The sequence below is a fragment of the Saimiri boliviensis genome, chromosome 13 (genome assembly GCF_048565385.1).
Source record: "Saimiri boliviensis isolate mSaiBol1 chromosome 13, mSaiBol1.pri, whole genome shotgun sequence".
Lineage (NCBI taxonomy): Eukaryota > Metazoa > Chordata > Mammalia > Primates > Cebidae > Saimiri > Saimiri boliviensis.
Genome location: NC_133461.1, coordinates 82,522,535 through 82,536,421, shown reverse-complemented (window position 1 = coordinate 82,536,421; position 13,887 = coordinate 82,522,535). Strand labels below are relative to the sequence as shown.

The window sequence follows — 13,887 nt, the reverse complement described above, 5'->3', positions numbered from 1 at the left end:
GCAAGACTCTGTCTCTTAAAAACAACAACAAAACAACAAAAGAGGTAACATACAGATACCACAGACATTTAAAGGATATAAATCATTCTGTTACAAAGACACAATGTTTATTGTGGCACTGTTCACAACAGCAAAGACTTACAACCCAAATGTCCATCAATGATAGACTGGATAAAGAAAATGTAGCACATACACACCACAGAATACTACACAGCCATGAAAAAGGATGAGTTCATGAGGTTATGTCCTTTGCAGGGACATGGATGAAGCTGGAAACCATCATTCTCAGCAAACTGTCACAAGAACAGAAAACCAAACACCACATGTTCTCACTCATAAGTGGGTGTTGAACAATGAGAACACATGGACACAGGGAGGGGACTATCACACACCAGGGCCTGTCGTGGGGTAGGGGGATAAGGGAGGAATAGCAGGGGGTTGGAGTACAGAAGAGGGATAGCATTAGGAGAAATATCTAATGTGGATGACGGGGTGATGGATGCAGCAAACCACCATGGCACATGTATACTATGTAACAAACCTGCACATTCTGCACATGTACCCCAGAACTTAGAATATAATTTTTAAAAAAAGATAGAGGAATATTAGTAATAACTGTGTGCCAATCAGTTTAACAACTCAGTTTAAAATTCCCTGAAAGATGGTATCTCAACGTAGTTTTGATTTGCATTTGATGAGCATTTTTTCATGTTTGTTGGCCTCATGTATGTCTTCTTTTGCAAAGTGTCCGTTCATATCCTTTGCCCACTTTTGAATGGGCTTGTTTTTTTTTCTTGTAAATCTGTTTTAGTTCTTTGTAGATTCTAGATATCAGCCCTTTGCCAGATGGGTAAACTGCAAAAATTTTTTCCCATTCTGTTGTTGCCGATTCACTCGAATGACTGTTTCTTTTGCTGTGCAGAAGCTGTGGAGTTTGATTAGGTCCCATTTGTCTATTTTGGCTTTTGCTGCCAATGCTTTTGGTGTTTTGGTCATGAAGTCCTTGCCTACGCCTATGTCCTGAACGGTTGTGCCTAGGTTTCCTTCTAGGGTTTTTATGGTGTTAGGTCTGATGTTTAAGTCTTTCATCCATCTGGAGTTAATTTTAGTGTAAGGTATCAGGAAGGAATCCAGTTTCTGCTTTCTGCACATGGCTGGCCAGTTTTCCCAACACCATTTATTAAACAGAGAATCCTTTCCCCATTGCTTGTTTTTGTCAGATTTGTCGAAGATCAGATGGTTGTGGGTATGTTGTATTTCCTCTGAGACCTCTGTTCTGTTCCATTGGTCTATATCTCTGTTTTGGTACCAGTACCATGCTGTTTTGATTACTGTAGCCTTGTAGTATAGTTTGAAGTCCGGTAGTGTGATGCCTCCCGCTTTGTTCCTTTTGCTTAGAATTGACTTGGCTATGCGGGCTCTCTTTTGGCTCCATATGAAATTTAAGGTGTTTTTTTCCAGTTCTGTGAAGAAGGTCATTGGTAGCTTGATGGGGATAGCATTGAATCTGTAAATTACTTTGGGCAGTATTGAGATACCATCTCACGCCAGTTAGAATGGTGATCATTAAAAAAATCTAGAGACAAGAGATGCTGGAAAGGATGTGGAGAAATAGGAACACTTTTACACTGTTGGTGGGAGTGTAAATTAGTTCAACCATTGTGGAAGACAGGGTGGCGATTCCTCAAGGACCTAGAAATAGAAAGTCCATTTGACCCAGCAATCCCATTACTGGGTACATATCCAAAGGATTATAAGTCGTTCTACGATAAGGACATACGCACAAGAATGTTCATTGTAGCACTGTTTACAATAGCAAAGACTTGGAACCAACCCCAATGCCCATCAATGATAGACTGGACAGGGAAAATGTGGCATATATACACCATGGAATATTGTGCAGCCATAAAAAATGATGAGTTCGTGTCCTTTGTAGGGACATGGATGAACCTGGTAACCATCATTCTCAGCAAACTGACACAAGAACAGAAAATCAAACACCACATGTTCTCACTCATAGGCGGGTGTTGAACAATGAGAACACATGGACACAGGGAGGGGAGCACTACACACTGGGGTCTGTAGTGGGGAAAAAGGAGAGGGACAGCGGGGGGTGGGGAGTTGGAGAGAGATAGCATGGGGAGAAATGACAGATACAGGTGAGGGGAAGGAAGGCAGCAAACCACACTGCCATGTGTGTACCTATGCAACAATCTTGCATGTTCTTCACATGTACCCCAAAACCTAAAATGCAATTTAAAAAAAATTCCCTGAAAGACACAATCTACCAAAGCTCACTCGTGAAGAAATGGATAACAGGAATGGCCTTCATCTTTTAAAAAAAAAAAAAAAAAATCAATGTATAGTTAAAACCTTCCCAGAAAGAAAAATTCAAGTACAGATGGCTTCAATGGCAAATTCAACAAAACATTTCAGAAGAAACAGAACTGAAAAAAATAAAAATAAAAACAACATATTTAGGGAAGAAATAATACCAATTCTACACAAACTTTTTCAGAAAACACAGGAAGAGGGAACATTTCCCAACTTATGCTGAGGCCAGCATGAACATACACAAAAACTAGAAAAAGACATAAACAGCACAGGCCAGTATACCTCATGGATGCAGACACAAAATTTTTAACAAAAATGTTAGCAATTCAAAGATAACAACAAATAAAAAGGCTAATATAACCAAGTGAGGTTATTATTGTTTCTCCCATATTATAGCATCTGAGGACAGGATCAATGATCAATAAATATTCTTTGACTAAAATTAACTTACAGGATAGCATCTTCAATACCGAAAGACTTTCCCCTGCATAATGAAAGCACATAAGATAGAGAAAAGGCCTACTCTGACTCACTAGTGGAAGCAGATAAGACTCATGGTGGCCCCAACTCCCCACCTCCCAGTAGTAATGCCCTTGTGTAATTCCTTCTACAGTGTCTTAGTCTGTTTGAAATGCTCTAACAAATATTCATCCCTCACAGTTCTGGAGGCTGGTGAGACCCAAATCCAGGCATCAGCCGATTGGGTAACTGGTGAGAGCCTGCTTTCTGGTTCCAGATGGCCACCTCCTTCCTGTGTCTTCACATGGTAGAAAGAAAGAAGAGAGCTCTCTGGGGTCTCTTTTATAAGGGCACTAATCCCATTTATGAGAGTTCCACTCTCATGACCTAATTACCTCCCACAGGCCCCACCTCCCAATTACCTCATCTTGGGGTTAGGATTTCAACACACAAAATTTGTGGGCATGCAAACATTCAGTCTGTTTCACCTTGAGTGTAGATGTTCCTTCCCACTTGCTTCTAACAGAGTTCAGCAAAAGTCACAGGGTGTGTGTGATTACGTATATGTGTGTACGGGGCAGAGGTCCTGCTGAGTCTCTGGCATCGTTGCTGGCTGTGAGGAAGTGAACATGGCAAGGAACTGTGGGTGTCTTCTTGGAGTGGAGGGCAGCCTCCAGCCTCCTGCCTGTGAGAAACTGAAGCCCTCAGTCCTACAACCTGAAGAAATCGATCTGCCGGCCGGGCGCGGTGGCTCAAGCCTGTAATCCCAGCACTTTGGGAGGCCGAGGCGGGTGGATCACGCGGTCAAGAGATCGAGACCATCCTGGTCAACATGGTGAAACCCCGTCTCTACCAAAAATACAAAAAATTAGCTGGGCATAGTGGCACGTGCCTGTAATCCCAGCTACTCAGGGGGCTGAGGCAGGAGAATTGCCTAAACCCAGGAGGCGGAGGTTGCGGTGAGCCGAGATCGCGCCATTGCACTCCAGCCTGGGTAACAAGAGCGAAACTCCGTCTTAAAAAAAAAAAAAGAAAAGCAATCGATCTGCCAAAAAGTGGATGCATGTACAAGCAAACCTTTCCCCCACTGGGCCTCCAGATGAGAAGCCAGCCCAGATGAAACCTTGACTATAGCCTTGCAGAGGACTCAGCTAAGCCACGGCCAGAGTTCTCACCAAAAGAAACCACGAGATGATAAATTATGTTGTTGTTCATCCTGTTGTTATGAAATCTGGACATGGCAATGTTGTTACACAGCAATAGGTCAGTCATACTAAGTCTGTATGTTTATGAGAGGGAGAGGAGGAGAAGCAAAGAAATGGGAAATGCATTTGACATTCTAACAGTATTTTCTACATCCAAACACAACAGTTTAGTATCAATTGCAGGATTAAAATAAACAGAGGTAGAGGGAATTAAATTATTTCTTTTAGCTTTTCTTTGGCTGAAAGAGGAAAGGAAAATGAAACATATTTAAGTAGCTTACTTTACATTGTGCCATATAGAACAAATCCCACGAAATAAGTGCAAATGAAAACTGGAGGCCAGGTGTGGTGGCTCATGCCTATAATCCCAGAACTTTGGGAGGCCGAGGCAGGTGGATCACGTGAGGTCAGGAGTTTGAGATCAGTGTCGACAACATGGCAGAAACCCTGTCTCTACTAAAAATACAAAAATGAGCCGGGTGTGATGGCACACACCTGTAATCCCAGCTGCTTGGGAGGCTGAGGCACAAGGATCACTTGAGCCTGGGAGGCAGAGGTTGCAGTGAGCCAGGACTGTGCCACTGCACTCTAGCCTGGGTGACAGAGCAAGGCTCTGTCTCAAAAAAAAAAAAAAAGAAAAGAAAAATGGTCTAATACTTTTTCATTTACTTTCATAGAATGTTTTATTCTGCTTTTCAATAATGAGCACATTAGCATTCTGGAATTGGAACTTCATTAAAATGCAAGCAAAGCTTCCTAATCATCTTCACTGACCACCTCTCTGGGAGGAATCAGAACACGCTGGAGAAACACATACTTTCATTTTCCTCAATCAGTCCAAAGAGAAGGACATTCAATCATACCACCTCTGGGCATTCTGCAATGCCACATTCAGTCAGTGGTTTCTGTTACAACTGCAGGAATGAGCTCCTACATCTTTTTTAAAGCTATTTACCAATGCCAGCATATCCTCTCTTCCAGTTCCCAATAATTAATAAAACAGGGTTTTGGAGAGGTACAGAAGCAGTTAGGGTCTATGTATTTCCGTTTTCTGTGAATATAATCTTGAAGCCTTGAAATGATCTTGAAACTTAGCCCAGGTAAATCATTACCCTCAGAAATTCTGTTTTCAACCCTGATATATTTTGAGAATAAATAATTGGGATAACATGGGTAATTAATGTGATCTCTACTCTCATGTTTTCACAGGGGTGGATGTATGAATGGGTAGGGGTGTGTGTGTGTGTGTGTGCATGTGTGTGCGTGTGCGCGTGTGCGTGTGTGTATTTAATTTTTTGCTTATGGCCCTATAAATTAGATCATACAGGAAGCCATCTGAAATCAGGATGCATTCTCTAAAAAGAATGATGTCATGTTTAGTGTTTGTGTTGTGGACCAAGAAAGTCAGCATAAAATAAATGATTTTATGAGTTGAACAGTTATACAAAATGAGAAAGAAGAAGTAAAATTTTCATAATTCTTAAAATCTTAAAAAAAATGTCAAATATTTTGAATTTGTCTATCACATACATAGTTAGTATATGAAAGTCCCATATGGTATACATACAATACCTCAAAATAATTTCAGATGCTGTTTAGGTTTATGTTTGACCTAAAATTCATATGATAACCAAAGTAAACATTTAAATATTTAAGAAAAGTTGTTGGCCTTCAGAAAACACAGATAAGGTCAGTCGTGGTGGCTCACGCCTGTAATCCCAGCACTTTGGGAGGCTGAAGTGGGCAGATCACTTGAGGTCAGGAGTTTGAGACCAGCCTGGCCAACATGGTGAAACCCTGTCTCTACTAAAAATACAAAAATTAGCCAGGCGCGGTGGCTCATGCCTATAGTCCCAGCTACTCGGGAGGTGAGGCACGAGAATTGCTTGAACCTGGGAGGTGGAGGCTACAGTGAGCTGAGGTCGTGCCACTGTACTCCAGCCTTGGCAAACAGAGTAAGATTCAGTCTCAAAAAAAAAAAAAAAAAAAAAAAAAAAGGAAAGAAAAGAAAAAGAAAATTTACATAAAATCTTATACATCTATGAGAGTCTGGCATAGGGATGATGGGTGACAGGGAAGTGCTATGTGTGGGCCACCCCACTCTTTAAAAATTTCAGGAGAAATTGAAAGTATGTTTCTTTTTCTTTCAACAAATTTCCTTTGAACAAATTCAGTTACACATAAAGTAGGTTCATTCCAATTATAAATAAAGTAAGCAAACAAACACTAAGCACAATCCAGAAATTTGAAGACATTACTAAGAAGTTCATAACAATTTTAGAAAGTTTTATAAGGATTATCCTGATCATTATTTGAGTAATTTCTCTCTATATTAGTAAGCACGTGTGTGCCAGAAAGAGAAAGAGTAAATATTAGAGCAGCAAGTGAAAAGAAAATGAGTTTGAAAGCAGAGACTGGAATGTCAGTGTGTGAGGTCCTGCAGAAATGACCTATTTCTTTGCCACAGCATTGACGGAGAGGTCAAAGGATCGACCGTGTGGATGATAGGACACGTTTAAGGATTGACCGTGTGAATAATAAGCAGAACTCTTTTTTTCTTTCTTTCTTTTTTGAGACAGAGTCTCGTTCTGTCGCCCAGGCTGGAGTGTGCCCAGGCTGGCATGAAATGGCACGCCGCTCACTGCATCCTGGGTTCCACCAACTCTCCCACTTCAGCCTCTCAAGTAGCTGAGATTACAGGTACATGCCACCATGCCCTGCTAAGTTTTGTATTTTTAGAAAAGGTGGAGTTTCGCCATGTTGTTCAGGCTGGACTCAAACTCCTGGGCTCAAGTGATCCACACGCCTCAAACCCCCAAAGTGCTGGGATTACAGGAGTGAGCGTCCACGCCTGGCAAGAACTCTTAAATTTTTATGTTTGGGACGTGTTCACCTTTTCTGCAGCTTTCTGTGTCACTGCCCACCACCTGCAGCATGGGGTCCTCCATAACAATAAGGGAGAATGAAGGCCTTCAGGAACGAAGGCCTGTCCAGGGCTTGTAAACTTCACGACAGTCCCAGAAGGTAGTAATGGAATATTCAACCTTCCTGCAGAGCCCAGCCTCTCTGACAGGAATGAAGAACGCTGACGAGGTAGCAACAACAGAAGGAAAAGCAACAGCCATGTAGGAGAACAGGGAACATCAAGACGGCCAGTCTGATGGCTCTATGCCTACCTTTGATTTGCTTACCTTTTCCTGAAGCCTGATATTATCCCACACGTTGGTGCACACCATACACTCAAATGCATCGATGTAATTGTCCTGGTTGATGTCTTGCACTCCCCATTTCCTTTCCCTGAGAGCTGTCAGAAGTCGCTGGTTAGAGATCTCACCCTTCAGCTTCCATTCTACATAGGCTTCATACAATCTGTCATCTGAATCCAGTTGTCTGATGTAACTTGCCAGTTCCCTGGGGTGAGAAAATTCTGATACAAGAATAGCGCTTTTGTTACTCGGAAGCCAGTCTCTGATGCTGGGAGATCCGTAATATACAGGGACTACGCCCAGTTTCAGTGGCCTCCAGAACTTCTCAGTGATGTAGTCATCGCAAACAGCATTCTCAAAAGCCAGGATAAACTTATACTGTGCAATGATCCTATGAAAGCCATCAGCATCCATAGAGGCTGGATTTTTCAGCTGTTGAGGGAGATCTTTGTTTCGTAAACATTCACCATAGGAATCGACCTCAATGTAAGTCATCAGCTCGTGAACATAGCTGTCCCTGTCTGACGGTGGGTCACAGTCTGACTGTACATACACCAGCGGAGCAAGGCTTTTTCTAAGCTTATTTTTGGACTGCAGAGGAACCAGGTATCGGAGTGACTTCAGGACTTCAATGCCCTCCAAGTACTGCGTAGTTAGTGGCAAGTGGGAATGCCTGCTGAACGTGGCAGTGTAGTTAAACAAGGTGATGACAGGTTTATGAAAAAGCTTGTAATTGTTTTTCGGAGACTCTTCGTGAAAAAGAGCCCAGTCATGATGGGCTTTCCGAGGCAGAGGTAAGCTATCTATGTTAAAGTCAGTACCTAGGAGAAGAAAATGAGATATTCATTAGTATTTCCAAAAGATTATTGGTGCCTACATTTGGGTCTACCCGGTAAGATTAGGATACAGAGGAGTCTGAGGCTATGAAGAAGAAGCAAGTGGCCAGGTGCAGTGTCTCATGCCTATAGTACCAGAACTTTGGGAGGCCAACCAAGGCAGATGAATCGCTTGAGGTTAGGAGTTTGAGACTAGCCTGGCCAACATGGTGAAACCCTGTCTCTACTAAAAATACAAAAATCAGCTAGGCATAATGGTGCATGCCTGTAATCTCAGCTCCTTGGGAGGCTGAGGCATGAGAATCACTTGAACCCGGAAAGCAAAGATTGAATCACTGCACTCCAGCCTGGGCGACAGAGCACGAATCTCTCTCAATCTCTGTGTATGCATGTATGTGTGCATATATATATACATATACATACACACACACATATACGCACATATACATATATATGCACACACATATATATACACACACATACATACATATGCACGCACACATACATATATATACACACACACACACAAACACAAATATATACATATATATATATATACACACACACACACACACACACACACACACACACACACACACACATATACGGGGAGACCCCAATCAGGGAGAACTTATTTCAATAACTGAGAAAGAAGAACTAAGACAATAACACAACAGGTAATATACAATTTCTTAAGTATTCCTGACATGGATGATGTTGCAGACACTTGAGTTTATATATAGAGAGAGAGCATGTTACAGTGTCACTGCAAAGCGCCGGGCAGTCAGTCACGAGGCTTTCGCCCCAAAAACTACTTAGGGAGAGGATCACCAACTATCATTTCTCATATTATGAAAAAGGAAATGGGAGTCATGTCTGGCCAGGTTCTAAAGGAGAATTTATTCCACTGCCTCCTGCAACGGGCTTTTCTTCTCTACAAGAAGACAGGAGAAATAAAGAGATAAAGATAGTCCTTTAAAAAGAAAAGAGCAAGAGAAAGGAAGCCAGAAAAGGAAAGCAACCAGGTTGGCAGGTTGATTAATTGCAAAAAAAAAAAAAAAAAAAAAAAGCAAAATTATGCAAAAGTAGCCAGAAGAAATACACAGGATAGATTTTTTTAAATCCAAAATGATCGATTTCAGCAAAGTGCAGTTAATCAATCTTAGTCAAAATGGTAGACAAGAGGCTTTTAAAGACGAAAGAGCTGATAATAGCACTATGTTACAGACCACTGCAGGATGGACAGGAATTAACAAGCACATCGAGAAATAAAGAAGGCCTAACAGGATTACAATTATGGGTGACCCTAGCTTCCACAGGATTAATTGAAAAACCTCTGAAACATGATGATGTGCAGACAGAAGTGATGGATGTGGTAAGCGATTGTTTCCTGACTGTGGGTGGAGATCCGATCAGGGAGAACTTATTTCAATAACAGATAAAGAAGAACTAAGACAATAACACAATAGGTAATACACATTTTCTGAAGTATTCCTGACATGGATGATTTTGTAGACCGTTGAGTTTTTAAAAAAATAAATGTAAGGAAATAGGAAAAAATCCATCTTCCAATACCCACCAGAAAAGAAAATACCAAATATATACTTACGCCAAAACAAGACTTTATCAACGTTTTCTGGCAGAGCTCATAAAAATTAATTATTTACTGCTAGTGTGCACTCCCACAAATAAACTCTTTGGTGCCAACAGTACATCAATGAGAAATCAATTAATCAAGAAAGGCTTTTATACAAAGATCAGATAAGATTATGTCAGAGGACATATACTAAGCACAGTGAAATTGCTGAAGAAATTGCCTCTGTTTTGATAATAGACTTTGATTCTCAATCCTCGGCAATGAATTACTAACATGTAAAAATGGGCTTATCCTTGTTTATTGGCATTTGCAATATTTGATCTTAGGCTTCAAAAAGAATACTCATCCATACACCTGAACTCTAATGGCATATAGAGTTGGATGGCTGGCAGAGGTTAATCATCATTAAGATAGAGAAACATGAGGATACGAAAGAGAATGTAAGAAAGGCAACTGACTGCATTGAAGTACGATAGTTGCTGTTCAAAAAGGGTCGAAGCTGGTCCAGTGGCCAATGATAGAAACCAGAACGTATAAAATTGAGTAGAAACAGAAAGTTGCCGCCTATGGCATAATAGACAATCAAGGGCATTTACCTGGGAGAGAAAGTACTAGAGACCAATCCACAAGAATCAGAAGCAGGGATCCGTATGAGATTAGAGATAAAAGAGGATATGATTAAAACAAAAGTGAGTCCAGAATTAACTGGATGGATCAGGCACAGGGGTTTTGAGTGAGTGACTCAAACACAAGTCACAGTCTGTTGCTGCCTGCTAAGTGGCACATGGAAGATTCTTAACCTGGCTCAGCAGGTGTGCACTTCAGCAAAGAGCCCAGATGCAGAGCTGGGAGGCAGAAAGACACAAAGCCTACCTCAGGGACTTCAGAGAATGGACAGGGCTCAAGTCCCATCTCTGCTGGTCTACATCAGGAAAGAGGAGGAGGAGCTAAAGGCTAGATTCTTATGGCCACTATGTAGGTGCCTTAAGGTTGTGCTAGTAATAGGAACAGGACCTATCCAAACCTGCACTAGGTATGAGGCCATCACTCATGACAACTAGGAGACGCAGGCTTTCAGGCTCACTCAGCTGTGCTGCCATGAGAATTTCCATGTGGGAAGGAAGGGGAAAGGAGGCTGAGATCCCTCACGCATACAATCTATAGTGGCCAAAAATGCCTGCAGAATCTATTCATATGCATGCATGAAGAAGCAACATGCCATTTTAAAAATGAAAATGAGACAGTCTCCTGCATTCATCTGAATGATGTTTAGTCTGCAGGGAGCAGCTGCCTTTAACAGTGGGAGATGCTTCTTAAAAGAGAGGAAAGCTAAAGGGACCTAGCGTTCCAAAAATATTTTCCATGTTTGCTATCTATAAAAGCATTTCCTGGTAACCTCCCTGAGATACATCCACACAAAACACAACCACACATACACATGCAGGTGCATGATCATGCTAACATAGGTTTTCTGTTAGATTGTTATATTCTTTCAAACTAAACTTCTCTGGAGAAGATTAAAAATATTTCATTTAGGCCAGGCACAATGGCTCACACCTATAATCCCAGCATTATAATCCCAGCACTTTGGGAGTCCGAGGCAGGTGGATTACTTGAGGTCAGGGGTTCGAGACCAACCTGGCCAACATGGTGAAACCCTGTCTCACTAAAAATACAAAAATTAGCCACACATGGTGGTACATGGCTGTAATCACAGCTACTCGGGAGGCTGAGGCAGAAGAATCACATGAATCTGGGAGGCAGAGGTTGCAGTGAGCCAAGATCGCACTACTGAGTTCCAGCCTGAGTGACAAAGCAAGACTCTGTCTCAAAAAACAAACAAAAACACCAAAAATAGGTCATTATCTCCCAAGCCTAGAGCTTCGGATGGTAAACGCTAAAGAATACTGAAATGACAACCATGGCCAATCTGGCTAGGCATGATGGCTCCCAGCACTTTGGGGGGCCAAAGCAGTGAATCACCTGAGGTCAGGAGTTTGAGACCAGCCTGGCCAACATGGTGAAATGCTGTTTCTACAAAAAATATGAAAATTAGCTGGGCGTGGCGGCATGCACCTGTAATCCCAGCTACTCAGGAGGCTGAGGCAAGAGAATCACTTGACTTGGGAGGCAGAGGCTGCAGTGAGCTGAGATTACACCACTGCACTCTAGCCTGGGCAATAGAGTGAGACTCTGCCTCAAAAAAACAAAACAAAAAAAGAACCATGACCAACATAAACTACTTCAGTGGGGATATGACAGCCTAGAACATAAATGTCAATATTGAGCAATTTCTAAAAGGTATTGTATGTGGCTCAGAAACAAACTGAGTTATTTATCTCTCCCCGACTCCAGCACAATGCCTACTATAAAAGGAGTTGGAACTGGAGTCTATGGAGAAATGGAAATCAATTCACGTATGGTAAATCCATAAAAATGTGACTAACTTATGTGCAACTAGCTCACTAGTTTTCTAGTCATGTTCACTGCTCTTACATTTAACAACTTCAGATTCAAACTTTCATTCCTCTGGATTATTTCATGTTTACTGAATTCTGACAAATGTATTCGTTCCTTTAAACAACAGCTAAATAGATCTTTAGCGCTAATGTGCATTGTGAAGGGAATTGCAACTTGGAATACAAATGGAATAAAATGGATGGTGGCACAGGGTGCCAGATTGCTGACGATGGAGACTCGATCTGAAATAGCAGAGAAGCCTGAGAGCGACATACTTTCTGGGACGTGTTTATGTGCCCCTCTCCTTCTGCAGGGGCATGTCCTCTTCTATCATTACTCCCACACAAATTGGTGAAAACAGAAGGCAACATATATTATTAAACTCACTTTACTAATGAAGTGTGAATCACTCATCTAGAGCTGAAAACCCCAGGTGGGTACAAGAACGTCAGACCAGCAAATAAGAAAAGACGGGAGGGATGATTGGCCCTGCTGCAATGTTGATTCCCTGGAACGAGTAACTGACTCTTGGTACTTGCAAGTACCCCCACAGAAATGCTAGCCAGCTTTAGCACGCTAATGATGCGGAAAGCCCAGCCTGCCTTAATTTGGAAAATAGAAGTGTTCCTACAGAATGCTCTCCAAAGGTAAAAGTGTTCCTGCCGAACGCTCTCCAAAGGCAATTCGTTTTTAAAAATAATCTCTACCATAAAACTGTGTGTCCTTTCGTGAGGCTAAGGCAGGAGGATTGCTTGAACCTAGGAGTTCAAGGCCAACCTGGGCAACATAGTGAGACCCTGTCCACAAAAAAAAATTTTCTTAACTAGCTGGATGTGGTGGTGCACACCTAGAATCCCAAATCCTCAGGAGACTGAGGTAGGAGGATCATTTGATCCACTGCACTCCAGCCTGGGTGACAGAGCGTGGTCTTTTCTCAAAAAAATACAAATAAAAAAAATTACCATTGTTTTCTGCCAAAGGTGGTGATTCTTCTTGGGACCTGGAATGGTATAAAAAGGGAGAAAGAGAGGATTCTCCCTTGCTTGCTGACCAACCCTCACATAATCCCTCAAACCTTCCTGTCCATCTGCTCATGGCCCCCGCAAGTGAAACTCATTTCCTCTTCTTTGGAGTGAGGGTGGAAGTTCACTCATGTCCTGACTACCCACAATGTCCAGACCGACTCCAGATTACATAAGGACCTGCCACTCAGCAACACTGCCCCAGACCTGAGTAGCCCCTTACCCTTCACATGCTGAACCAACACTATGCCAGCAGATAAAGTTGTTTTTTCCATTCATATTTTCCCTGGAATGATTTCAAAATACCAATGCCAAATTCCTATAAGAAATAAAATATGATATACATGAAAGGTTTTGCTCTTAAAAAGAAAATCTCCACCAAAATGTGTCAGTGTACCAGTGCTTCATATAAACTCATCTCTAAAGCAAAGAACTTAAAGCAGAGACCTCCTTTCCGGTGGAGAAAAATTTCTTCCAGATACATCAATGTCCCCCAACACACCTGCCTTTGGGATTTAAAACACTAGCCTTATTAGTACATCAGTCTTTTGCCCAAGATTACAGTACTCTCAGCCAAACCTGGGTTCATAAAGAGCACAGAGTCAGCTTAGTATTTTTTTTAAGAGGAGGCTACACGAGTCCCTGACTTGTCAGTTGCTCAGCTCCATGCTCGCCCTTCTGTGCTATGTTCCTTATTGTATAGAGCTGAATGAAACCCTGCAAACTTCACTCCTCAGGCTCCCTGGACAACTGGCTTACAATTAGGTG

At 41.9% G+C, this 13,887-nt stretch overlaps 1 protein-coding gene across 7 annotated transcripts in view; it reads right to left on the bottom strand.

Moving 5' to 3' along the window:
* POFUT3 (protein O-fucosyltransferase 3) overlaps positions 1–13,887 on the bottom strand; it is a 288,699-nt gene that overhangs the window by 188,996 nt on the left and 85,816 nt on the right. For all 7 annotated transcript variants that reach the window (XR_012513206.1, XR_012513207.1, XR_012513208.1 and 4 more), the window contains one exon: positions 7,190–8,025. Coding sequence is in view for 4 of the 7 variants with exons in the window: in XM_003938102.4 (XP_003938151.1) it covers positions 7,190–8,025 (836 nt within the window). In the remaining 3 variants the exon portion in view is untranslated. The remainder of the gene's footprint in view (positions 1–7,189; positions 8,026–13,887) is intronic.